Source organism: Physcomitrium patens, chromosome 21, assembly GCF_059467195.1.
Source record: "Physcomitrium patens ecotype Gransden chromosome 21, ASM5946719v1, whole genome shotgun sequence".
NCBI lineage: Eukaryota > Viridiplantae > Streptophyta > Bryopsida > Funariales > Funariaceae > Physcomitrium > Physcomitrium patens.
The window spans coordinates 10,175,804-10,201,492 of record NC_143430.1 but is presented as its reverse complement, the minus strand read 5'-3'; the positions used below and the strand labels follow the sequence as shown (position 1 = coordinate 10,201,492).

At 40.0% G+C, this 25,689-nt stretch overlaps 4 protein-coding genes across 5 annotated transcripts; 2 read left to right on the top strand and 2 right to left on the bottom strand.

Annotated features, from left to right (window-relative positions):
• Positions 1–75: 75 nt before the first annotated feature.
• LOC112273830 (4-coumarate--CoA ligase) lies at positions 76–4,751 on the top strand. Its single transcript, XM_024502826.3, has 6 exons — positions 76–1,113; positions 1,287–2,382; positions 2,618–3,166; positions 3,303–3,501; positions 3,662–3,875; positions 4,077–4,751. Exons 2-6 carry the CDS (start codon positions 1,837–1,839, stop codon positions 4,279–4,281), a joined length of 1,713 nt encoding a protein of 570 aa, XP_024358594.1. The 5' UTR covers positions 76–1,113; positions 1,287–1,836; the 3' UTR covers positions 4,282–4,751.
• Positions 4,752–5,330: 579 nt separating this feature from the next.
• On the bottom strand, positions 5,331–7,537 carry LOC112273831 (uncharacterized). The gene is made up of 2 exons (XM_024502827.3): positions 6,586–7,537; positions 5,331–5,918 (listed from the first exon to the last, which is right to left on the bottom strand). The coding sequence occupies exons 1-2, from the start codon at positions 7,021–7,023 to the stop codon at positions 5,646–5,648; spliced, it is 711 nt and encodes a 236-aa protein (XP_024358595.1). The 5' UTR covers positions 7,024–7,537; the 3' UTR covers positions 5,331–5,645.
• A 2,778-nt stretch (positions 7,538–10,315) lies between these two features.
• Positions 10,316–11,407, top strand: LOC112274135 (ATP synthase subunit O, mitochondrial). Its single transcript, XM_024503358.3, has one exon. It carries the CDS (start codon positions 10,474–10,476, stop codon positions 11,146–11,148), a length of 675 nt encoding a protein of 224 aa, XP_024359126.1. The 5' UTR covers positions 10,316–10,473; the 3' UTR covers positions 11,149–11,407.
• A 1,590-nt stretch (positions 11,408–12,997) lies between these two features.
• On the bottom strand, positions 12,998–19,607 carry LOC112274134 (uncharacterized). 2 transcript variants are annotated; one of them, XM_024503356.3, is made up of 14 exons: positions 19,193–19,607; positions 18,199–18,319; positions 17,668–17,878; positions 17,283–17,324; positions 17,113–17,184; positions 16,714–16,849; positions 16,198–16,355; positions 15,896–15,986; positions 15,440–15,675; positions 15,116–15,277; positions 14,788–14,940; positions 14,338–14,598; positions 13,540–14,166; positions 12,998–13,309 (listed from the first exon to the last, which is right to left on the bottom strand). In XM_024503356.3, the coding sequence occupies exons 1-14, from the start codon at positions 19,281–19,283 to the stop codon at positions 13,079–13,081; spliced, it is 2,592 nt and encodes an 863-aa protein (XP_024359124.1). In that variant the 5' UTR covers positions 19,284–19,607; the 3' UTR covers positions 12,998–13,078. The 2 variants fall into 2 exon arrangements, with proteins under 2 accessions (XP_024359124.1, XP_090101893.1); XM_090245767.1 differs by lacking the exon at positions 18,199–18,319 and having other exon boundaries at positions 19,193–19,587.
• Positions 19,608–25,689: the final 6,082 nt, after the last annotated feature.

Genomic DNA, 25,689 nt, shown 5'->3' with positions numbered 1-25,689 from the left:
GTATGCATGTACAAATGCTATTTTTAAATTACATATTTTTTTATTTTATGAACTTGAAATTATAATTTTAAAAAACGATCCTTTCCAAATATATGTGTTACAGATTGTTTGGTTGCAAATTATGCGCACCAACAATAGGAATATGTGTGTGTGTATATATATATATATATATAAATACACAACTCCAATATGTAGCATTAAAGAGCTTCTTATGAATGAATAAGGTATATACACATGCTTATGCCCTCATTATTTGTCTCCCACTACAAATATCTCCTCCTCTACTCCTCACATATATTCCCATCACCAAAAAAGAATCGCTTCACAGCCTATGGGGTCAGAATCAACAGAAAATCTAATCATTTCACACACACACACACACATATATATATATATATATATATGTGTGTGTGTATGTATGTATGTAGGTATGTATCTATATATATATATATATACAATGAAAGAAGTAAAAAGAAACCAGGTTTTTCAAGAGACAAAGCCAACACACCTTTGACCCATTCATCCACGTCATGTTCCACGTTGGCATCAATCAAGCATCCCAACGAGAAAAAACCTGCACCAAGGCAGTCAGTCAGCTGAATGGACTGCCAAATCACACTCTCTAAGTGCCACACTCTCACACCTGGATGCTGGCTGCTATTGCAGGAGAGTGTGGCCCAGTCGTTGAAACACAGACTCAGGCAGTCCAACGCAGAAAAGGAGGAAAAAGGGAATCGAAAAGGGGGGCCAGAATGTGAGCGAAGGTGGAACTCAGAGTTGAAAGGACCCAGTGAACAGTATGTCAATTCAACGAGTGGGGGGAGAAAAAAGAGAGGGTCTCAGACTGACTGACTGTAGGGTTGTCCCACATTTGGCCTGCACTGGGTCCTGGATATGTCTAGATGTCTAGATTAGGGTGCTTTCCCGTTTCTTTGGATCAACAGTAGCACCATACAGGAAGATGTGAAGAAGGAGAATAAGAAGTTGAAGTTGAAGAAGTTGCAGAAGAGGGGAAGACAATTCCTGATGGACAACGCGCAACAGCGTTTTTCTCATGAGGTCACCACCTCCGGAGTACTACTCACTGTGCAGTCAAACCTTTCAAGTAAAAATGTATTGTCTTCTACCGAACTGGTCGCCGCTGTTTTCCTTGCTTTGATAAATTGGGTGGTGTGTTTCGATAGACGGACGTGTGCGTGGATATTCCTGGTTGGAAGCAAGCTAGAATTTGAGATTTCGGTTATTCTGGTTTATTTATTTATTTATTGATTTCGATCTGGGGACAGGTGTGGCGCATTCATGAGAATACCCTGGCGACATTAAATTGGTGAATTGCGAATTCAATCTGCAGCGTGCAGGGCAGGAGTAAGAGGTGGGAGTTCATCGACGACGACGACGACGCAGCACAGCACGTGAGCGCGGGAGCCTCCTCGCCGCTAGATATCCACAATTGTATTCATCTTCTTCTGTTTAATTTGATCCGTCTACGAACAATTTGCACTGGCAGCTATAATTGTGATCAACCGCACTCCACTTCGACGTCGCTAACCATCCCCATTATAATTCATTAAGGAGCCAGGTGCGTAGCTCTATGTTGTGTTGCTAGCCTTCAATCAGCGAGGCTTGTGCCATTGTTCGGAGTCCAGGACCACGGTGACCAAGGCAGTTTCTCAGTAGTGATTGAGTTAGTGGTGATCTGCTTCCGGTGGGTTGGAGTTGGCTTGAAGTGGTTTCGGTCCGAGCAGAGGCGATTTCCCCGTCATTGTTTAATTTTTGGGTAGATTACGAGTGGTACAGGCTAGTAGAGTAGGTTCGGTAATCCTCCACCCGGAGAAAATGTCTCCCAGTGTGATGTCGGAGCCTATCATGTCCGAGCCTGAATCGCAGACTAAATCGATGAAACCAGTGCAATCAGTAATCCGAGAACGCGCGACCGACAGCATGGTCGTGAAGTCTATGGAATCCGAAGTATGTGACTTTATCTACAGGTCCAAGTTGCCCGACATCGATATCCCTAACCACATGCCCTTGTCCGACTACTGCCTCGAGAAAGCAGCTCAGTGGCCCGACAAAGTTTGCTTGATCGACGGTGTTACAGGCAGAGAGCATACTTATGGGGAGATCGAGCTCTCCACACGGCGAGTGGCTGCGGGCTTGTTTAAAATTGGAGTGAAGCAAGGAGATGTGATCGCCCTGCTGCTCCCCAACTGCGCTGAGTTCGTCCAAGTGTTCCTCGGCGCCGCCAAGATGGGCGCCATCGTTACCACTGCTAACCCATTCTATACCTCGGCTGAACTAGAGAAGCAAACTATTGCATCCGGCGCCGGGATTGTGGTGACGCACTCTAGCTACATCGAGAAGCTTGCTGGCTTGAACGTACAGGTACCAACCACCTCGCACCCGGTCTCTGTCAATTAACCTCACTAACGACCAAGATTTCTCAACCACGAGCTATCTCCTCCAGCAAAAGAAAGATAGCGCAATTTGTTTGACACAGAAAGATTCACTTCACCAACGACTTGGCACATGCCGGTTACTTCAAGGTTTCTTCAATGTAATACCATGGCGCACAATCTGCTATGTTTCTGCTTGCTTACGTTCTGAATGTGTTTTTCAGATCATCACCGTCGATCAGCACGTCGATAAATGCATGCACATTTCGATGCTGCTGGAGCCCAACGAGGCTGAGTGCCCACAAGTAGAAATCCACCCTGATGACGTAGTCTGCCTTCCATACTCTTCTGGAACCACCGGACTACCCAAAGGGGTGATGCTCACACACAAGAGCTTGGTCTCCAGCGTGTCTCAACAGGTCGATGGCGATTCGCCTAATTTCAACATCACTGTTGAGGATACCTTGATGTGTGTGCTGCCCATGTTTCACATTTACTCTTTGAACTCCATACTCCTATGCGGGTTGAGAGTTGGGGCTACGCTCGTGATCATGCCCAAGTTCGAGCTCTCCAAGATGTTAGAGCTCATCCAGAAGCACAAGGTGACAATGGGGCCTTTTGTGCCGCCGATCGTGCTCGCGATTGCAAAGAACCCCATAGTGGAGAATTACGACCTTTCCAGTATCAAGATGGTGATGTCAGGTGCGGCTCCTCTTGGCAAGGAGCTTGAGGATGCGTTCAGAGCTCGCTTGCCAAACGCCGTTTTAGGCCAGGTAACAAAGTCCGTTCATTTCCTGAGTCATAGTTACGACTAAGCAACATTTTTTTTGATCTCCTTCCGCATCGAATACAAGGTCAGTTTTTTTTGACAAAAGAATTGAGAACTGGTTGTTCGGTTATGATGTGCAGGGTTACGGAATGACAGAAGCTGGCCCAGTGCTGGCAATGTGTTTGGCTTTTGCCAAGTCGCCGTTCCCGGTGAAGCCTGGTTCATGCGGCACAGTAGTGAGAAATGCTGAGGTGAAGATTGTCGACACAGAAACTGGAATGTCCTTGCCGTACAACCAGCCCGGAGAGATTTGCATTCGGGGGCCCCAGATCATGAAAGGTTCGTTACCGTCGTCCTCAACGGGTCGATTGTTTGCAGCAAAGTATGTTTGACATTTATGGTTCTCCATATCCATATGATTTGTTTGAGTATTGTGTGCACTTGATGCTGTCAATTACAAGTGGGAGGCTCAAGAGAAACGATGCTTGGTCTTGTGCAGGTTACTTGAATAATCCTGAAGCAACAGCCAACACCATCGACAAGGACGGTTTTCTGCACACCGGAGACGTCGCCTTCATTGATGAGGACGAGGAGATGTTCATCGTCGACAGGGTGAAGGAGATTATTAAGTTTAAGGGCTTCCAAGTACCGCCAGCTGAATTAGAAGCACTTTTGCTATCCAATGAGGAAATCCAACATGCTGCCGTTGTATCGTAAGTTCACAACTGAGATGCCGATGATCTACAATAGCTTAAAAGATTTTCAAACTCACAATTTACTTTTGGATGCAAACTGAGATGTCAACCGAGACCAGAACAGACATGAAGGAGCACTTTAGTTGTAATCCTCGTCCACCAGCTAGAAGTATTTGGGAAGAAATTTGGACTGATTAGTTGCATCGTCATTGTTCACAGACGCAAGGATGATGTTGCTGGAGAAGTGCCGGTCGCATTCGTTGTGCGACAGGCAGGATCAACGATTAGCGAAGAGGAAGTCAAGGATTACGTCGCTAAACAAGTCGTGTTTTATAAGAAAATTCACAACGTCTACTTCGTCGATTCCATTCCGGAGTCTCCCTCCGGCAAGATCTTGCGGAAGGACCTGAGAAACAAGGTATAGAACAGCCTTGGTTTCTAAAAATTTAGGTCATCCCATTCTTTTGCAATTTTGAGTCTTCATCCGTAGGTTTCAAGATGGATATACTCGATACGTGAACCATACCATTTTTGAATAAGTGTCCATCCTGGGGCAGTTGAACATTTCTGTGTAAAATTTACCTCTGTAGAGACAGAACTTGCAACTGGTTCTCATGTGGAGTTTGATACTAAATCAATGCACAGACCAGAGGTTTTGTAGCTGAGGACGGAGTTGTGGATAACAACTCCCACTACAATTTTCCCTTAGGAATAGTGCAGAAACTTACCAGCTGGGTGCAGTTGAAGCGGTCATGAACTGGTATATTTCCATTTGAACCGCAGAACAACAAATGCTGCTGACTATTTCATCATTTTATAGAAGATAGAGAAACTCACTTGTATACTGCAATCCGTTTCGGTATATATTTTAACAAGTTGCATTCATCGAGAAAACTGTTCATCGTCTAGTAAACGGTAGTAGGTGCCTCCCTCGATCCTTTGTACAAGTCAGTAAAGCCGCTACGTTCTATGGGGCGAGATGCACTTGCTGTACAGTTGCGCCGCTCCTTTGATAAGGGATTCAGTTCAACGATGTCGTGATTTGAATGCATAGATCTCTGCTGCTAGTACAGAGTCTATTGGCAGGAACAGAACACGTGCGAAACTTCCCCCTGTACTGGGTAGAAATTATTAGGAAACACTTTCTGATTCCATGAGGATATCCAACCAATGCCACAACCAGTTGGTCTTCTCGATACTATGAACAAGAATTACATCTTCCAGACGCGAAGTCATCCGAGAAGGAACTGGAAATCCGCAGCGTTAGGGTCAACATTCAAAACGGAGGTCAGGATGATATGGCCTGATGTACTCATAGATGCTACTGCCTTGACTAGTTTGAGACTACTTAGACAAACGGCTTTCGTCACTTATATCATACTACTTTTGGAAGTATAGCATAGGAGACCCTTTTTGGTCATGAGCAAACCAACACTTAGTGCCGAATTGTTTTTTCACTTCTTGAACCACTAATTCAAAACAAAACGCACCAAAACATCATCTGATGCTTGAACATCCTTGTTCTCAAAAGTGATGGTACATGGGTTCAGACGACCTCATTGATAATGACGTTCACTGCTTACTCTATGTTTGATAGAGTTGCACCTGGAGCACAGCCTACCCCAATTCAGCTTCCAGCTTGAACAGTTCCTATGAGATGCCGAAACATTTAACTCTCCCTTACAAAAATTGTACTGCTACGCAGAGATGGTCAATATTAGAGGTATATTTGTGAAGTTCAATAGCTAGAGGCGGTTGGGTGCAAATCGTCAAATAATTATACAGAAGCTATCTTTGCCTCCTAACAATGACTTTAGGAACCGGGTCCCTCTCATGAACATTGGGAAAAAACTCAGAGCAACCAATTTGAGCTCGACGTCCACCAAGAACCCATCCGACAAACCCTATTGTCGCCCACATTGAGAACCGAAAGAGAATCCCTGTTCGTCTCACTCCATGGTTTACCTCTTCTTCTTCTACTAGTTCATATTTCTCCTCATCGGGAGTCTTCGCATCAGCTGGCCCGAATAGTATCTTCAGTACCTCGTCCACAAAGGGTACCTGCATCCAGGGAGGGGAACGTTGAGACCTTGCTTATTAAGGCGTCCAGCCATTTTACAACTACACCGCTTAATGTCAGAAATGACCTATCATTTGATGAAGCAAACAAACGAAAGGCCAGATCTGAGCATATTTCCTTAAAACGGCTTGTGGCCAATGCTTCAGCAGTAATTTCTATACTGAGTCTTGACTCGATAGAATTCCTGACTAAGATGATTGTAGCCATAACTGTTAATTGATTTACAGAAATGACACACCCCCATGGATTACATAGAAAGTAATCAAATAGACTAGTCTGGTAGGCATGCCTGACGTTGGCACTTACCATGTAAGACAAAATCCATTAGATACCTCCCTGACACCTAAGTATTCTAGATTTTGGAATCGTACAGGGTATGAGAGACACTACAAACTGCAACAATATACAATATACTACATTTTATTGAAACCTATTCAAAAGAAACTGACACAGAAGACGAAGTTAAAACTAGCGTATTTCGATAAGGATTAAAACTAGCATATTTCGATGAGGATTACCTCCGTGTGTGGAAATAATCAGTCGTCATTTCTTACTTACAAGGCTCTTTATCAGAGATACCAAATCACTACATGTATGAAAAACTACAAACAATTGAAGCAGGACAGTGAAGTTGATAGAACAACACACCTTTGACCTCATCAGTTGAGATTTCTCGGACTCTTTCGGCTGGACCACAGCATCTAGGCTGAGGCGATTTAGCGCATGAGAGTTCGGCGGAGCTCGAAGTTCATAACCATGTATTTCAACTACATCTCCTCTCTGCTGTTCCTGATTACGTTCCAATTCCGAAGTAGAACCTCTAGCAGGTGTTTCGTGTTTGTCTGTAATGTCTGTTTTTTTCCTGTTAGTGTCAATCCGCCGGAATTTTCTGATAGTCTGAGTTCTTTGCGTCTCGTTCTTTACAGCTTTTCCATTCGGATCCCTCGTTGATGCACCTGATAAGATCTCTTCCATCACAACATTCGGCCTCAATTGATACTCTGTTTCTTCTGACGAACTTCCGCTACTCCTATCCGTCACACAATCAAAGTAATCACTTCCACTATCGCCCGAACTCCACTCCATGGCGCAGCCCTTCAGGTCACTGCCTCCAGATAAACCCAAAAAAATCGCATCGGCAAGTGAAACACAAATCAACTTAACACCCGAAAATTCCTCACGTGCGAACCTCTAAAACTCGCTCGTGGGTCATCTCGAAAGCATCCAGAGAACGTCAGCAATACCTTCAATCCTCGAAGCTTTCACTAAGCGCAAACCTTCACAAGACGGCCCTGTAACCCTAATTTCCAAACTCGAGCAAGCCCTACTGCCTCGATCATACCTCTATTAAAACAATTTCTGAATCCTCCGTCTAACCATCTATAGCACCACAACTTTCGACGATTTCGCCATATCCTTGATACGATGCCTCAACCCAATCGATCGCAGCATCAGGGAAATCATCGAGACACTGCGTACGCAATCACGAGGAACTCAACAGAGAAGCGGAATCCCGACGCAAATTGGATAATCTTCCGAGGAGCTCGCTCGCCCACTCTGGATTCCAGCGGGACCTCAACGAAGCCCTAAGGTTTCATAGTGTCAAGGAGATGTCAAGTCGGTATTGAGAGATTCGTGGTTTAATTTATACTTTTAAACTTTTTATTTTTATTTTTTTGAATACCAAATGCTTGGGTTTGGCATATTAGCTTATGTGAGCATTGTGGTCTTGATTTATAACAACGTTGTGATTTTGTGTAATGGCTTATCTAAGCATTGTGGTCTTGACTTATGACAATGTTGTGGCCTTTTGTTACAACAATGTGGTCTTTGAGGTTGGCAAAATGTGGTTATGTCACTTTTTCTGTTTTTTTTTTTTTTTTTTTTTTTTCAATATAGGTTTTTGTAATTGTGTATTTCCTCATTTCTCCTATCTCACAGTAAGTTCTAAGTTCATTGCATGGATAAGAAAGATTACTTGTGTAATTGTTATAATGGTTTGTCATCATTTTCTCCTCTTCTCCTCTAATCTCCTCTCATTTTTTTTGAAAGAAAAGGAGATATAAGTTTTTGACTTTTATAATAGTTGTCATTCTATCTAACCTCAATAACAATTTGCAAGATGATCTAAGGTTACAAATCATACATTAAAAAAGTTCACTAAAAATTGCTACAAAATTATTTGCTAAAAAAATAGATAGTTAATACCTATTGCCTTTGTATCCTAAAACATAATAGCAAATGTGTAAAAACATAGAATGTTATATTTGGTTGATTAGTATTGAGTTATATGTATATATATATATATATATATATATATATATTGTGGGCCACTTTAAAGACATTTTTATTTGGTAAAATTAATAAGACAAAAAAAAAAAAACAGAAACAAAACAAAAGTATTTGATTTGGATTACAATTAAAACACCACTCAAGATTCTCCTTTAGCTTTTAAAAAGATAGACATTTTCTACCCATTTCCAATATGTATTAATATTAACAATTAAGGTAAGGCCACAAAAACAAATAAATTTCAAAACAATTATTCACAACAGCACAAAATATACTCCAATTCTGCATAGAACTTTATAGCAACTAATAAACAATGATAAAAGAAGACATAATTATACAAAATGATTTGGCATAATTTAGGAAAATTATTGTTTACTAACATATACTAATTAAACTGATGGCCAATTTGTTAAAATAATTACATAATTCACTAAATAACTAACTCATTACAAATGAATTGTAATGTAATCTTTGAGTAAAGAAGACACAATTACAAACACATTTAGTTGAATCCAATCTTTTTTTCTTTAATTTTTAAAGTTTCATGTATTCTTGTTTATATATTCTTTGTGTTGATGTTGTTCTTTAATAAATTATTATTATTATTATTATTATTATTATTATTGTATTGATCTAAATTTCTTTAATGCCAACTTAGATTTTATTCATTCAAAGTACTTTTCGGTCTAACATTTTTTAAATCATTTGTTGAAAAAAAATAAAAAATATAAATATAAATATAATATGGTCTACAATCAACACTAATCATATGCTTCAAGTAAAGATATAAAAAAAAAAGAAAAAAAAAGAAAAAAGAAGAAGAAGTAAAATTTTCACAATAAGTAATAAAGTTGATAGAGTCCTATTTTTTTTAACTCAATTATAATTATAATACTTTAAGGGTATTATCTTAATAATAAATACAACATAATCAAAAAAATTAACCAGATTACTATTTTAGTGTAATAATTTTATATTAAATTTACTATAGATGAATATACAAGTTATATATGTTATAAAATATAATTTATAATAATTTTAATATTAAAAAAAAACTATGCTATACATAATCATAAAATATTATATTCTTCTCTTGAATATGTGAAATTTTGTAAAAATCAAACAAAAAAGATTGACATTAGATATGGGTAAGAACATTAAGTTTCAACTTAAAAAAATTAAAAAACTAAAAAAAAATTAAATTAAATTAAATTAAATAATGGTGTGGATATGATATTTACCATCCATGTTCAATTTTTACAGTAAACATATTTTTTCTTAAAATAGACTAAAATTTAAAAGAAAATTTTAAATTTTATTAACGAGATTTAAATAGGCTTCTATCAAGTTGCTAAATAAGCATAAGTTTTTATTTTATTATATTATATTTAATATTCATTATGTTAAATTTGGTGTAATATATTTCAAATTTTACTTAATTTATTTTTGTAAGTGAATATATATATATATATATATATATATATATATATTAGTAGGAGTCTTATTTTCTGAAAATAAACATTTGAATGCATACATATATAAATATAATTAATTAATTAGTTTTTATTGTAACAGATAAAAGATTTTTATATTAAATTTGAAAAAATGAGGGATGGAAAAAAATCACTACCCGTTTATATATATATATATATATAGATATAAATATATTTTTTCTTCTCTTCTATCAAATCTAAAGCTTTTTAGTTTTTAATTATTCCTACTTATCACACAAGAATATGAGTTCTAATACAATTTCGAAACTGAAGATTACGGGCCATGGATGATAAACACATTATTATTATTATTATCATTATATTCAATGACTCCCAATCAAAACATCAAAGTACTCTAATTCAATTCCGTTTAGCATTCAACTCTTACACAAACCCAAATGGACGTTTAGTTTTGGAAAAGGGCCAAATGCCCTCTTCGGCCAGCCAGCCACTCTTTGGGCTCCGAGAGAGTCCAGGTCCGCAGCAAATTAGGCGGAGGAACCCGCGCGGTTCTACGCCCGGTTCATCACCCCGACCCAGCCCCGTCCCAACCCGGTCCCAGCCCGGCCACACCGTCTCTCTCTCTCTCAATCTCGAAGGAATTGGCGATGTTGTTGTTCTCCATTGTTTCCGATTCTAGGGTTTGAGGGTGAGCTTGTCCCAGGCATTCTTTGTCTCCGACTGAGCGTGACCAAGACACGCTAGTCGTAGTTGCTGTGTGTGATCGAGTGCTAGCTTAGAAGGGGTCGCCATGTTGAGGTCTCAGCAGCTGTTGCGGAGGACTGTGGCCCTTGCTCGGGCTGCTGCGGGGCGAGGAGCTGTGCGGTCGTTCGCAGGCAAGGCCGAGGCAGCGGAGCAGCATGTGGAGGTGCCATTGCCCATGTATGGAGTGGCTGGGAAGTACGCTTCGGCGTTGTATGTGACCGCGGTGCGGAGCAATGTGCTAGATCCCGTGGAGACGGAGTTGCAGCAGGTGATTGGGGCCGCAGAACAGAACCCCGTGTTCGCCGATTTTCTCAAGGACCCCTCCGTGTCTAAGACGATGCGCATGAAGGCGATGGAGGAGATCTTCGGGCAGACGAAGTTTTCGGATGTCACGAAGAATTTTCTTGCAGTGTTGGCTGAGAACGGGAGGTTGTCCCAGTTGCAGCGGATTTCGGGGTGCTACTCGGAGTTGTTGCACGCTCACCGGGGAGAGGTGCAAGCGCTTGTGACAGCCGCACTGGAGCTCAGTCCTGCGGAGCTTGAGGACATCAAGAACGCATTGAGGGGGTACTTGAAGCCCGGACAGACTTTGAAGGTAGAGCAGAAGGTGGACAGGAGCATAATTGGGGGAATCGTAGTGGATATCCAGGACAAACACATTGACCTTTCGATTGACACGAAGATCAAGCAGATGGAGAAGCTCTTGGCGGAGGCCATCTGAGGCAAATCATGGGAGTAGATAAGTGATGATTAGAACATGGATTTGGCATTGTGTTTTTGGCATTTGAGCAGTTTCTTATGCGCAATGCGTGACCTGTTGAATTAGAAATGGCGATTTCAAGATACGTAATTGAGATGCGTCATGTTACTCTCGACTTGTGCTGATAGTACTTGAACATTCTGGTTATTGCGATGGTGGGTCTCAGGGATTATCAATAAATGCACAGACACGATTCTGGACCAATAAAAACTTACGAGACTACCCGTGGAAGTCTTGAGATGCACTTTTGTTTGTCTAATCTAAGAATCAATCATAGCAGGATGCTTGCGGTCGTTGAGAGATCTTGAGTTAAGAATGCAGAGTGGGGTCTGTTGACATCTGTGGTCTTTAGTAGGAATGCAGATAGTTAGGGTAATCTAGAATGTGCGAAGAATTTGAACCTGTTGAAGTCGAGGGCTTTTTAAGCCGTTGTTGGAACCGCGGACTGGGCAGAGATTCTTCCTTTTTTCCTATCGAGGTTAAATGCAACATGTCGATATGATTATTGCTCCTAGACCGATATTACCTTATAAATCTCCGAAGATTACCACGATATCTAGAGTCTTAGTCAGTGAGCTCGATTGTGCTCGATTATGTGGAACATGTTTTTGTTATCACGATTTTTGGCGTTCAAGTTCAGTGTTTTTAGCCTTGTCCCTACTAACCTGAGCGTATTTCCTTGCTTCATATTGTGATAACAAAGAATGTTGCATTTTGCGTATTCGCTACTTACGTTGTTCACACAGCACGATCAATCATGATTAGATGCTGATGCTGTGCTTCGAGTCGATACTTGCTATCAAGTAGAGAACCATTTCTAGAATCTAAGACGGTTGTTTTAGTCAAGGATCTCAGGTTTGTGGGTTTCTTTCTGCGCCCTTACTTCTCATTTGGAATCTAAGAGGAAGTACAAGTGGCTATTCCTTGTTTTAACTCATTAATCCGTTTGCATAGAATTCATGTTGCACAATCGCATCTCTAGTCAAGGCTCGAATCCTTCCTGAATGGTGAGATAAGCTGTACCTAGCAGTGTTGGAATCTATGAACCCTTTGAGTCTCCGGAACTTCAGAAGTTTCCGTTTTGCGATGGTGTACGTGCAAATCATTGCCAGAAAATGTCGCTGATGAGTTCAGCAGTTATATCCATTGCAGATTTTGACTGCTGCACTCATCAGCTGTGAGAAAAACACTCACAAACCCTCCTTTTTCCGCCAGGTTGTTGGATCGTGTGTTGCAGATACAAGTAAACTTGCACTAGGTTCAGGCACATATCGCTCCTTGAATGCCAACAGAGGCAGGCAAGTGGCGGAAGATTTTGGACTCTTACCATTTCAAACTCTGAAAAGCGGCAAGAGCCAGAACATTGTCAATGACGTGATGGATCAGAGGGGCAAGAAAGTATGAAATGTTCTTGATGTTGGTGATCAACGAGCTTAAGCGAGGGTGATGGTCAAATGTAATCCAAATCTTGTTTCTCCAGAATTCAGTGGAAATCAATGATACGTATTGTAAGTTCAACTACAATACCTTAAGTTGACGACTCTGTAGATTAGCATTACTACCGCACTCGGTGATAGCGTCTGAACATACCTATCTCCCAATAAGTTGCTGAACGTAGTTGACAGGTAATTATGTAAATGTACTCGAACATCAATTATTTCTCAACCCTCGAAAATTGCGATTGGTCTAGAGTGCTCTAATTACTACTAATTTACAGTAGTTCCACATGTATACAACAAAATAGTACACAACGAACTCTTCTATTTGAATACAGATTTAGAACTATATCCTTGCAAAGAGCTCGCATATCTTTGTGGGAAACAATTTGTTTCGTTCTTGATTATGGTATTGCAATTACACAGGTGAATGCTAGTCGGAGAAATTGATAAAATTAGCATTGGCTTGATTCATGCAGCTGCTTTGATATGTACAGAAAGAATGCCTCTGCTGTTTCATTGCAGTAGGATTCAGCTAAGGCATTAGTCACTTCACAGCCAAGAGCCCGAGCCTCAGGTTTCGCTCCCAACTGAGCCATCAAGGGAATCCAAACCTCTGGATTTGCCTCCACAGCTTTGACAAATGCAAGTAATCCTGCTTCTACCCGCCCGGGAAAATTGTCCAACTGCATACAACTAGGAGTCAGTGCTTGCTTCGACGGCTGCCAAATCTTCTGGAAACATAGCAAGGTAGGCACAATGACAAGGCAGAAATGACTGACACAAATGCCGTCCATCCTATCTAGATCAGCGGCATTAGTACTTCTGTCATAGAATGAATACAACACAATACAAGCTACTCCGAAGACGTGTTGTATTCAAATAAATAAATCGAAACATCCAGACAAGGCTGTACCTTAGGAGTTACTTTTTGTTTTTCTGCCCTGAGGCGGTGATTATTCCCCTCAACAGGAAGGCCCACATTTGGGGCCTTTGGAGAATGAGAATCCATTTGATCACCACCTAGCTCATCCTGCTTGGCAGAAGAGACTGTGTCTTTTCTACTGGAGCTCCACATCCCTTGCCTGCTGCCCCACAGACGTAACAGGCGTGTTTTGCTCCACAATAAGGGGTTGGCAAATGTACTAGGTCCATATATTACCCAGTCCTTCCATTTGAAATAATTTCCTGCAGTTTGTTGTCCTACTTCTGGCTCACCAGCTGGTTCCGATTTCAAACTTTCACCAGCATATTCTGTGTACACAGGATCCTTTTCCAGCTTCATAGAATCCAAATAATAATGCTTCAAATTAGCAGAGAAAGTCCTAACAATATCTTTAACTAGCAATACCCTAACTCTTGAGCCTTCCCCAGACAAAATGAAGTTCATCACGTCCAGGGTAGCGGAAGCCACAGCACGGGAGTCAAAAGCTCCTCTTATACCCCCTGCCCTTTGGTGCCCAAATCCATCTTGTCCAACCTGTCCCTTCTCTTTTTTAGTCACGGTAGTTACAGGCGCAGACTGATCTGCTACTGCTACCACCTGCACAAAATATCAGAATGAGAATTAGCTAACCATATGATTTCTCCAAAGAAGTGCAACTAACTGAACAGCAGCAATACATGCAACTGTTAAATCATCTTTCTCAATTCAGAATGTGTCCCATAATTTTGGTTCCCACATTTTTGTTTGAAAAAGGTAATGAATGCGCACCAGGCGTTCTAGTCGATGCCATCGAATAGAGCCATTTTTCCGTATAAGCAGTTCCCTTAAAGTTTCTCGCATCTGAGGATCAGAGTCCGCCAATAACCTACCTACAATGAACGGATATGCACTAGCTACAACTTGGAAATCAGGATCCAGGGTGGTTGCTGTTCCTTCTAAAGATCCAAGAGCTCGAACCACCATAGCGTATTCAGGAGATAAACGAAACTGGAATTTATACATCACCGCCCAAAGTTGATTCATGACACCCTGATTCAGCACCAAATATAAAATCGTCACGAGCAAAAATCAACCATAATTTTATTCTTCAAATAGAGCTTACCAATCTAAATTAATTTCTTTTTCAAATCCTATGGTCTATGATTTCTAGAAATAGGAAACTCATTCAAATATATAAAATTGATACATAATGAACATAAATGTAAATTGTTTGCTGACCTGAAAATCCATCTGAACTTTAGCTCCTTCGTCTCCAAAAGATAAACGGAGCTCACGAGCTACTGGCTCTAGGTCTGTACCTACCGGAATAAAGTCTAACATCACAAAGTCTCTGGCGAGTCCCTCAGAATCCCGATTAACGAAGTGTATTAACTGCATTGCAAATAAGAACAGTTTGGTAAGAACCTTTCTAATTAACTTGCCTCATTCAATCATCGCTAAACGAGCAAATAGGTGAAAAAGAAAACGCAGTAGATATCTTGCACATGGCCCTCTAAAAGCCTAGACTTAGAAATACAACGGCAATGTGGGAAGGCTGAAAACGTACTGTACGAATCAAACCAATTCGGTACTCCCGACGCAATTCACTCATCATTCCAAAGTCAAAATAGGCTAACACGCCATCCCTTGTAACTACAACATTGCCTGGATGTGGATCAGCATGAAAATAACCCTCCTCCAACAGTTGTCGAAGGGATGATAATACTCCCTGTCAATGTCTCATCAGTTCTGTGACTTGAGAAAAGAAAAAGAAAAGTTCTTCTACAAATCATCACATTCAAGAAAATGTAATAAGAACATTCAGCAGAAGAATACGAAGTCGAGGGAAAGTTAAGAACTCTGCACAAAGATATTACATAACAAATATTACCTGATCAACAAGGTGTTGGATGTCAAAACCAGATGCAAGTAAAGAATCTCGATCAGTAAGCTTTATACCGTCAATCCACTCCATCGTCAACACTCCCTTAGAACTATACTCCCAGTATATTTTTGGAACTTTTACTACGCCATCTCCACTATTTCCATAGAAGTCTCTCACCATTTGGCTAGATCTTGAGCCATAATGATGATTTTGTCGATTACTTGCTGAGGATCGTTCACTTTCTGAAAGCATCGCGGGTTCTTTGTTATTCTGAAGCCTTAATGAGAAACACTCTTCAAACATCAGATGTTCTAAATGCCGTCATAAAAAGGAAAGAAAAAACTAAAACTGACTAAGATTGGTTATTAATTTATCAAATCCCTGACCAAGTCTTTTGAGATAACTCAAGCATTTGACAAAGCTAAGAACATAACAAATAGTGGTGGAAGAGAAACAACATACTTGAGGGAGCGCGGAGTCCAAAAAGAGCAGCGAAACGTTCTGCATTGTAACCTTCTTTGATATAATCCACTTCCTCAAACATATGTCCAACCTGAAGTATTCCCATCCAATTCACAAGTGTTTGTTACGAAGAGGTTTACATGACACTGATCAGGTGAATGACAGGATCTTAAAACACTTGTCAAAGAATGCTAGTGCTAACATCATTTAATAAATAGTTATTTAACACAAAAAACTAGTTTCAAAGCCTGCAGACTCCCCCAAAGAACATCGAACTCCACAAAAACGGTTAAGCTCTTCACCATTTCATCCACAACTGCCACAAGATCACTTCGTGTTCCCGCGAATTTCTGCATCTGACCTCCAAGCATGCGCAATAGGTGAGCATCGAGCGCTAATACTTCAGGTACGCCTGGCCTTTGCACTTTCACAGCTACAGCCTCTCCAGAGTGTAACCGTGCTGTTTCGATGTCAGCAGTTAAAAATTAGCCTCAGTACAGAAAAACTACTACACATATACTAAAAGCTAGGCGCTGCAAGATCTCTGAGGAGTATACAAGCGTCATGCGTTGATAGAAAGCAATGGGTCTTTTCAGGTTTGATTCTATCCAATGTCATTTCACGGAAGAACTGTTACGAACTACTGGTTTGCAGTAGAGACTCGATAGCCAATACTCAGACGTCACAAGCCAAGAGTAACTTGAAAAAAAGAGTCTAGCGTACTCTACTGGAAAGCATATTCGCTCTGGATATAACAGCCTGTCTTCACTACTGAAAGATTGAAAAGACAAAAACAACATGACCTCTGTAGTTAGTACCTCTGTACACCTGACCAAGAGACGCAGCGGCAACAGGTTTCTGCGAAATTTCAGCGAATACTTGTGAAGCAGGTTTTCCGAACTGACTTTCGAAAAACTTTAACGCCTCCAACGTTGGAAATGGAGGAATTCGATCCTTCAATAAAAGGACGGCCGCAGTGAGTGAATAAATATACGAATTTAAGCAAGATGATAAAGTTAAAACATTCACATGAATTTAAGCATAGTTCTTGTCTTCTATACACGTGTTACAATCCTTCACATGACCAGATACAACACTCTTTACATAAATCAGTGCAACTTCCAGAAGCTTTAATAAAAATAAAATCTTTGAGCACGCTATATTATGCCTGTATGGCCATCGTTAAAACATATCCAGTCCTCTTCTTATGAACGAACCTGCAATTTCGCAAGCTCTTGACAGTAAACATGTGGTAGGATATCAGGCCGTGTACTCAAAGCCTGCCCAAGCTGCAAATTCCAAGCACAGACCTCAGTTAATAGCATACCATAACCGGCTCACTAAGGAAATGAAAAACCACCTTTCCAAATGTCTTTGCAATACTAACCTTGATGTAAAATGGGCCCAGACGAATTAGACTGCAACGTAGCTGCATCACACCAGGAAGTGGTTTGAGCGAAGGCAGGGAGGTTGAAGCAATATTTTGAGCAATATCACGAAGAATTGACACGACAAGAACGTCTAACTAATTTTCAGTTCTAAATATTAGCAATTAATGAATCAAGTCAAACGTAACATCTCACAACCGTGAACCTTGAAGGTAAATTCCACGAGAAATGATGCCCAGTGAGATAGCCAGTAAGCGCACAGCTGTTTAAGGACGACGGTGTATTGAATTCTAGACCTAATCCTATACCTAGGTAACTGAAATAATTCATTCAAACAACCAGAAGACTCCTCAATTATATCACAGGGAGAGTAAAAATAGTCACCTTCTCTGCCCGCTTCTGAATGTCCTTCTGAACAAAGTGCCAAAATGTCAGCATGCCAATCTCAAAGACAATTGTCATTGCTCGAAATGCAACCGGAAAAGGTCTGTAGCGATAATATTTCTGAAACGCCACCGGGTCATAAGTCTGCCATCTTGTAGGAGCACGAGCATCTTGAGTAGCTGAATGAAAGCCATGTGCTTTGCCAAAATCTCTGCAAAAGGCATACTTACTGACGTGCTTAAATTTCTATAAGCTAGGTACTTCGACTACAAGTCATAAGCCTCTTTATTGTCGTATCCTTTAATACCTCCACGGGACTACTTAAAAGGTGACACTCACCACAGGGGTGAGGAACTCTCTCAAACAGGCATCTCAATATATATATATATATATCTTAAAATGGGAATGACTCTCCTACATGCGAGCTGGGCAACTACTGTATTATCTCATTGACCACATACACTGGTTTAGAATGGCAACAATCTAGCAACTATGCAATGCTACTCAAACAAATAAGTGAGGACGTAGTACATGTGCAATAAACCACTGGTGGCACAAGATGACAATAAAATGAAGCGCTCAGCTCCAAAGGACTTCCTTTCCTTCACAACCGGGTGCTGACGGATGCTGTAATCAAAAACATCTGAAACCACTGCAGGTGCGCAAAAACCCAATTGAGCTACCAAAAATCACTACATCAAGTTCAAAGACGGCCATTTTGTCCAATCGCAATACAATGTTTTCGACGAAACAAGTGATGTATCCTCAAAATAATCGCACCACACCGCTAAAAGTGCTTCTATACTGGGGGTACGTGTAAATAAAGTATTTGGAACTATGAGTGATTTTTTAAAACTACCTAACTTCTTAAAAGTAGGAGACAAACGTTCTGATCAATCCATTTACAAAGCAGAGTTTGAGATTCTGTAAGGTAAAGCTACTGTGATGACAACAGTAACTCCACCAGGATTTCGAAGTGGCGGAGCTCAGTTTACATGATCCAATTAGAAGGTATGTACTTGAGGTTGAGTTAAAAGTTTGTAATAACAAAGTTCAGCTAATCGCACTGTGGCTCTGAATGGTCTCCAAAAGTTGGCCGAGTACTAAGTCCTCCACAAGCTCGTCAATTCTCGACATCACTAACGGAGAATTCGTATAGAAGCTGTGGTTTTCTACTCTTAACCGAGCGCTGTAGGTATAACTTTACAATCAATAAATAAAAACGAAACGAAACGAAACACCTAGTCCCAGGCATGAAAATCGCCACTGACACCTCCAATTGGAGCTGTGCGATGACACAATGCCAAGGGAACCCACCAGAACCGAAATCAACTAGCCGCGATCTACGTAAAGTGCTAAAAAGAAGCACATAAAAAACCATTCACACTCCAAATAACGCATTCAATCATGAATTCGAATCGCCATTGCAAACCCGCTCGTAATTCCAATGTTCTAGCAATCCAAATTTTCATCCACTCAACAGCATTCAACTGCACCCAAATCGCATAACCACAAAATCACTAACCAGCAGCATGAAACTTCCCCCGTCGCACCACCTCTCTCAAACACCACCCCCGGTACCAGTGCGCAATCAAATGCACCATGGCGTTCTTCATGAACCACCGTTCACACTCTCAATCCCCATGCCCTTGCACCCACGTCCCCCGTCCACCTCCAATCCCCAGAATCCCCCCGCCAAAACCCAAAATCACACGTCAATTCAACCAACGCAGGAGCTCCACAGAGACGACTTCCGAACTGGTCTATTCCCGAGGCTGATCACACAAGACGCATGCGCAGGGGGGATTAGGGCACTGGTTGTGAAACGCATGGCGATGGAAATGCATTGAGAGAACGAGAAGAATTGGCCTGGACAGGAGGGCAGGGTGGAGGGGGGGGAGAGCAGGCGTGGCAAGGTTAGAGATGAGCCAGACAAGACAGCCCTGGAGAGTAAGAAAATAAAAGGCAGCTCGGGGGAAAAGAGAGGGCGCTATTCCCACCGAGCTCTCTCCCTCAACTGCGTGCTTGATGGGTGGAGTGGCAGCTGCAGTGCTCCTCCTAAACCCTCCTCGTCGCACCTCGCAACTCGATCGATCGATGTCGACCTGGCTGGCTCTGTGCCACTGCGTCGCTGCGCCCATGTGGCGGGGCTGCGTGGCCCGGCGCGCGGGCCCGGCGCGTCGCACTAAGTAGCACCCGTCCGATCGCACAGCACGGTAGCGAGGGCGGCGCCGACGCCAAGTGAAAATCAATACAGATTTCTCCTTGTTTAATTGATAAAAATATAATAAAAAATGAATTTATAATTAATATCTAATCATCTTGATTTAATAACAATTCAAGACATTTAAACATGGCTTTTATAAAAGTTTCTTAGTTTGTTTTCTTATTGTAATAGTTAGTAGATTAAAAGTTGGTTAGTAATTTTACCTTTTAGGTTGTAGAAACTCTTTTATTGCCTTAAAAAAGCCATAAATTGATAAAAACAAGATGAGAGAAGTGATAATTAGTACAATTGACACTAGGGTTAAGTTGAGGGTATGGTCAAGCTAAAAAACTCCTAGGATAGGTTGGATTGATATTCAAAGGTTGGCTGTTTGTAGGATAGGGTTAAAATTAGACTTCTAGCTACTGAAATAGCCACCTAGAGCAAAGTAGAGGAGCATTCAAAGATCAACAATTAGAGTTGGAGAGCTAGCTTCAAGTTCATTCCTAAGATATAAGGCATGTTTTTATAGAGTTTGGAATGACTTTGTAATTGTTTTTGAAAGTCATGGTTTGTATTGGTGACTTTGAATTTATGCAATACAATTAGGACTAGCACTCTTAGCTAGCTTGTGTAATTAGTGTCATATCTATAGTTCAAAATTTAATAGTGCTTGATTGATTGGATATACTAAAAAGCATAAAATTTTGTATTAATTTAATTGTGCAATTGAGAGATAACTAGTTTTTGATATAAGTAGGTATCAAAAGTTGGCAATTTGAGGTTGGATAGGATTTCTAAGAAATCTAAAGATCTACTAATCAAAACAAGATGAAATTTGGAATGGTATTAGAAGACTTGAAGATCAAGCTACACCTCAATTTTGAGCTAAAATTAATAATTAGAGAAAGAAAAATTGCTACTAGAATATCTACATCAACTTTCAAGTTGGCAGTTGAGTGACATTAGTGCAATTTTTTTGGACGTTTTTTCACAATTTTTAAGTTGAATTAAGTTGAATTTTTTTGAACATGTAGAAAATTTATAGTAATATTTGTATGCAAAATTTTGTATCAAGTGGATGGTCAGATTAGAAGTTATAACTTATTGAAGTTCACTAATTAGGATTAGGACTTACAAAGAAAAATCAAAATTGCCTAATTATGAAAGTAATAAGGCAATTAAAGCTTGTATATGGTTGAAGTTATTAAAAAGAATATTTTTAAGCACTTTGTATTGACTTTATGTACTTTTGAATTGAAATTCGAATTACATTCTTTTTATATGGATGAAACCTATTAGGATTTTTTGGATACTTATAAAATACAACTTCACCTTTTATAGCCATGTACCTAGAGCATTCTCAAACAAGACAATATATATATTATGACATTGTTTAATTACTTTATAATTTGAGCTGCAAGTAAATATTCTAATATAAATTACTCTTACTAATTTTTACTTCAATCAAATCAATAGATATTGCTAGATTGCAAAATTGCTTGTTAACCTTAAATCTAAATTATTCAAGACCATAATCCACAAAAACCCTCATATTCTTCAATTTAATTCCTTAATTGACCTCAAGTATTTTACACACATTTAAAACATATACAACAACAAATTATCCAAGTTTTACTTATAAATATGCTACAAAATTCACAAAATCCTAAAATTTATAAACTTATTTTTATTTCTCAAAATGTCATGGATATACGCATGTAAGCCAATAATTACATATATAAATAGGTAGAAATAAGTAAAAGTATGTAAAAGTAAGTTAATTCTATAGTATTTGCTATAGAAGCTTCATAGATGCTGCTTTGACTTTATATGTGTCTTTAATTGAATTTTTGGATTAGAAACGTGGTCAACAAGTTGGCCATGTGCCACACATGTTGTTAGCTTGAAGACCAAGCTAACTATGTGGCCCACACGTAGAAAAACTTCCCTTATAAGTCAAGGCATGTGTCCTACAAAGTCAACACATATTGGAGGTCCTCTAGAACATCGTGTCACGGACATACATATAATTACCTATATGAATAGATAAAAGTATGTAAAAGTAGGTTAATTGTGTAATATCTTCTAGAGAAGCTTCTTAGAAGCTTCATAGACACTGCTTTGACTTTATAGGAGTCTATAGTTGACTTTTAGGTTAGAAACTTGGTCAATAAGTTAGCCATGTGCCACGCATGTTGGAAGCTTAAAGAACAAGCTAACTACGTGGTCCATCCATAGAAAACTTGCCTTGCAAGCAAAGGCATGTGGCCTAGAAAGTCAACATATATTGGAGGTCTTATAGAACATCGCCACGTGGCTTCTAGTTAGATAGTATATATAGAGGCAAGAGTGAAGCCCTCTTCACTCTTGTCAACTCCTTTCTTGCTTCTAGTCCAGTTTCAAGGGTCTCTAGTTTTCTTGTATTTTGGCAATAGTCATTCCAGTTTCTTTCTTAATATACATATTTCTATTTTTTCCTATTTCTTTTTGAGAAAAGTCTCACTTACTCTTTAGCTTTCATCGAGTTCTTGTCCTTGACAGATTGACAAGAGTACACTTACAATATCAGAGCTTTGTCTTTTCTTGATTAAGAGTGGATTACCCCTTTTTCTTGATAAGACATAAGCGCATTAGAAGTTGCGGATTACCCTCTTTTAAACTGATATTGTTCTTAGTATTTTCTTTGTTATCAATTCCTCTCTTCTATTTGTTTTGAGCGTTATTAGACATCTTCTCTTTTCTAAGTGCTACTATGGCAGAGCTTGTTGAAATGAAGAGTGCAATGGCACAGATGCAAGAACAATTGAGGGAGTTAATGCTTGCGATGCATCAACTCAATTTACCACCACAAGGAGCAACAAGAATGGTAGGAAGTGAAGATATAGAGATGATTGGGGTTGCTTCGACATCTGCACCAAACCATGTCCCTTCTCCCAGAATGGAACACCCTTCGAGTGTTAGAGAACCGAGAGTTGCCTTGCCCGAGAAGTTTGATGGTACCAGATCCAAGTTTCGAGGATTCATCAATCAGGTCCAACTAGTGATTGAACTTCAACCCCAGAGCTATCCAACTCCAGGGTCACAAGTTAGATTCATTGGTACACTTCTTTCAGGTTCAGCATTGTCATGGTTTTCATCTTTTCTTGAACGACGAGATCCAATATTGGATAATCTGGAGGCTTTTTTGGCGGAGTTTCGATCCATGTTTGGAGAACATGATGCAATTCGTGTTGCAACCAACAAGATCCGTATTTTGCGACAAGGCAATCGATCAGTAACATTATATGCTTCGCAATTTCGACAACTTGCAACTGATATCAAGTGGGATGATGCCGCACTTGTGAGTCAATTTCTCTACGGATTACAATATGAGGTAAAGAAATTGATGCTTAATTTACCTGATCCTCAAACATTGAGTCAAGCAATTGACTTTGCTGTGAAGTGCGACAATCGACTTTTTGAATTTCGATCCGAGAGTCGCACAAGTGGGCCTCAACGTTACTACAATTCAATGGCAACACCGACGTCTCCTCAACACATACCTTCAGAAGTAGAGGATATGCAAATTGATGCGGTACGTTTCAAACCTCTTACTGAGCAAGAAAAGTCTCGTCGTCGACAAGAAGGATTGTGCTTATATTGTGGAGAACCTAAGCACACTGCTCAACATTGTCCAAAGAAGCGACGTAACTACAAAATGAGGAGTACGGCTGTCAAAGAAGACAGTATGTCGGAAAACAAATACGTCCAGCTACAATAGGGACCGTGCGGCTGGAATCTTGTACAACTTCTAATGAAGGTCCTATCCTCTCCTCAGAACCATCTCCTTGTTTTATAATAGATGTGCGTTTAGGACCTAATAATTACAAAGCCTCTGCCTTGGTAGATTCAGGAGCCTCATCTTGTTTTTTAGATGAAGAATTTGCTAGATGTCATAGAATATCATTAATACAAAAAACTAAACCTGTACACGTAGAAGTCATAGATGGTCGTCCGTTGTCTTCTGGAGATGTAACTCACGAAATACTTCCTGTAGATGTAGTAATAAATGGTCATAGTAGTTGCGTAATTTTTAATATAATTAGATCTCCCTCTAATCCAGTAATTTTAGGCTTATCATGGTTAGAAAAGTATAATCCTCGAATAGATTGGATTTCTCGTAAACTTGATTTTCCTCAGAGCATTAGTAACAGTTCTATTAATCAAGTAAAAAACCATGAGTCTAGTATAGTAAAACTCGCACTTATAGGTGCAAAAGCATTTATACACGCAGCAAAAGAAGGATCAACTTTTGCTATTTATGCTGCACCTATTTCTGAAAGCGTAAAGACTTCAAGTGGCATTCCAAGTCAATATCAGGATTATCAAGACGTTTTTGAGAAAAAAAATGCAGATATTCTTCCTGAGCATCGCCCATACGATTGTTCAATCGATCTCAAGGAAGGAACTCAGCCACCATTTGGACCAATTTACAGTTTATCGTAAGATGAGTTGGCTGAACTCAAGACATATATTGACGAGAATTTAGCGAAGAATTTCATACGCCATTCAAAATCTCCAGCAGGAGCTCCAATTCTATTCGTAAAGAAAAAAGATGGATCTTTACGAATGTGTGTTGACTATCGAGGACTCAACAAGATCACAATCAAGAACAGGTATCCATTACCTTTGATATCAGGACTCCTTGACCAGTTAAATCAAGCTAAGATCTATACAAAAATAGATCTAAGAGGAGCATATAATCTAGTACGGATATAAGAAGGAGATGAATGGAAGACTGCGTTTCGAACCAGGTACGGGCATTTTGAATATAATGTCATGCCTTTTGGACTCACGAATGCACCAGCTGCTTTTCAACATCTCATGAATGATGTATTTCGTGAATTCTTAGACAATTTTGTCGTCTGCTACCTAGACGATATCCTGATTTATTCTAAGAATGTTGAAGAACATGAAATACATGTTCGTCAAGTATTACAAAAACTCAGAGATGCAGGATTGTACGCCAAGATGGAAAAGTGTGTATTTCACACTACTCAAGTTGACTTTTTAGGATACATCATTTCAAATGATGGTCTTATGATGGATTCTAAGAAAGTCCAAACAATCATGGATTGGAAGATTCCAAAGACTGTGAGAGATGTCCAATGTTTCTTGGGATTTGCGAATTACTATCGGATCTTCATCAAAGACTTCTCACGAGTTGCAGCTCCACTTACACGCTTGACTAGTAAAGATAAATTCCAATGGAATCAAGAAGCGGAAGCAGCATTTGAAGCCTTGAAGACATCGTTTGTCTCTGCACCAGTCTTATATCGTGTTGACTTTTCCAAGGCATTTTTTATGGAAACAGATGCATCGGATTTTGCCTTGGGTGCAGTTTTATCACAAATGGGAACAGATGACAAACTTCATCCGATAGCTTTTCATTCAAGAAAATTCTCAGCAGCCGAGATCAATTATGAGATCCACGATAAAGAACTTCTTGCAATCGTGGATTCCTTTCAAGAATGGCGTCATTATCTAGAAGGCGCTTCTAGTCCAGTCACTGTGTATACAGATCACAAGAACCTCGAGTATTTCATGTCAGCACGCGTGTTGAATCGTCGTCAAGCTCGTTGGAGTATGTCTTTGTCAAGATTCGACTTCATTATCACTTATCGGCCAGGAAAACAACAAGGTTTGTCCGATGCCCTGTCTAGACGTTCTTATTTTGTACCAAAAGAAGGAGATGCAGCTTTTGAGCAACAAAGAACGGTCCTCTTGAAACCGGAGCAATTTCATCTCCGAGCAGTGAAATCAACATTGACTGT

Bases quoted from the DNA above. Each gene is read 5' to 3' on its own strand.
- LOC112273830 (XM_024502826.3), top strand. From the start codon at position 1,837: ATGTCTCCCAGTGTGATGTCGGAGCCTATCATGTCCGAGCCTGAATCG. The intron at 3,167-3,302 runs GTAACAAAGTCC...TATGATGTGCAG, and splicing joins CAAACGCCGTTTTAGGCCAG to GGTTACGGAATGACAGAAGC. The intron at 3,876-4,076 runs GTAAGTTCACAA...CATTGTTCACAG, and splicing joins CAACATGCTGCCGTTGTATC to ACGCAAGGATGATGTTGCTG.
- LOC112273831 (XM_024502827.3), bottom strand. From the start codon at position 7,023: ATGGAGTGGAGTTCGGGCGATAGTGGAAGTGATTACTTTGATTGTGTG. The intron at 5,919-6,585 runs GTGTGTTGTTCT...CCCTGGATGCAG, and splicing joins CTCAACTGATGAGGTCAAAG to GTACCCTTTGTGGACGAGGT.
- LOC112274135 (XM_024503358.3), top strand. From the start codon at position 10,474: ATGTTGAGGTCTCAGCAGCTGTTGCGGAGGACTGTGGCCCTTGCTCGG.
- LOC112274134 (XM_024503356.3), bottom strand. From the start codon at position 19,283: ATGAAGAACGCCATGGTGCATTTGATTGCGCACTGGTACCGGGGGTGG. The intron at 18,320-19,192 runs GTTAGTGATTTT...GCGCACCTGCAG, and splicing joins GGGGAAGTTTCATGCTGCTG to TGGTTTCAGATGTTTTTGAT. The intron at 14,941-15,115 runs GTACGTTTTCAG...TTTGCAATGCAG, and splicing joins GAATTGGTTTGATTCGTACA to TTAATACACTTCGTTAATCG.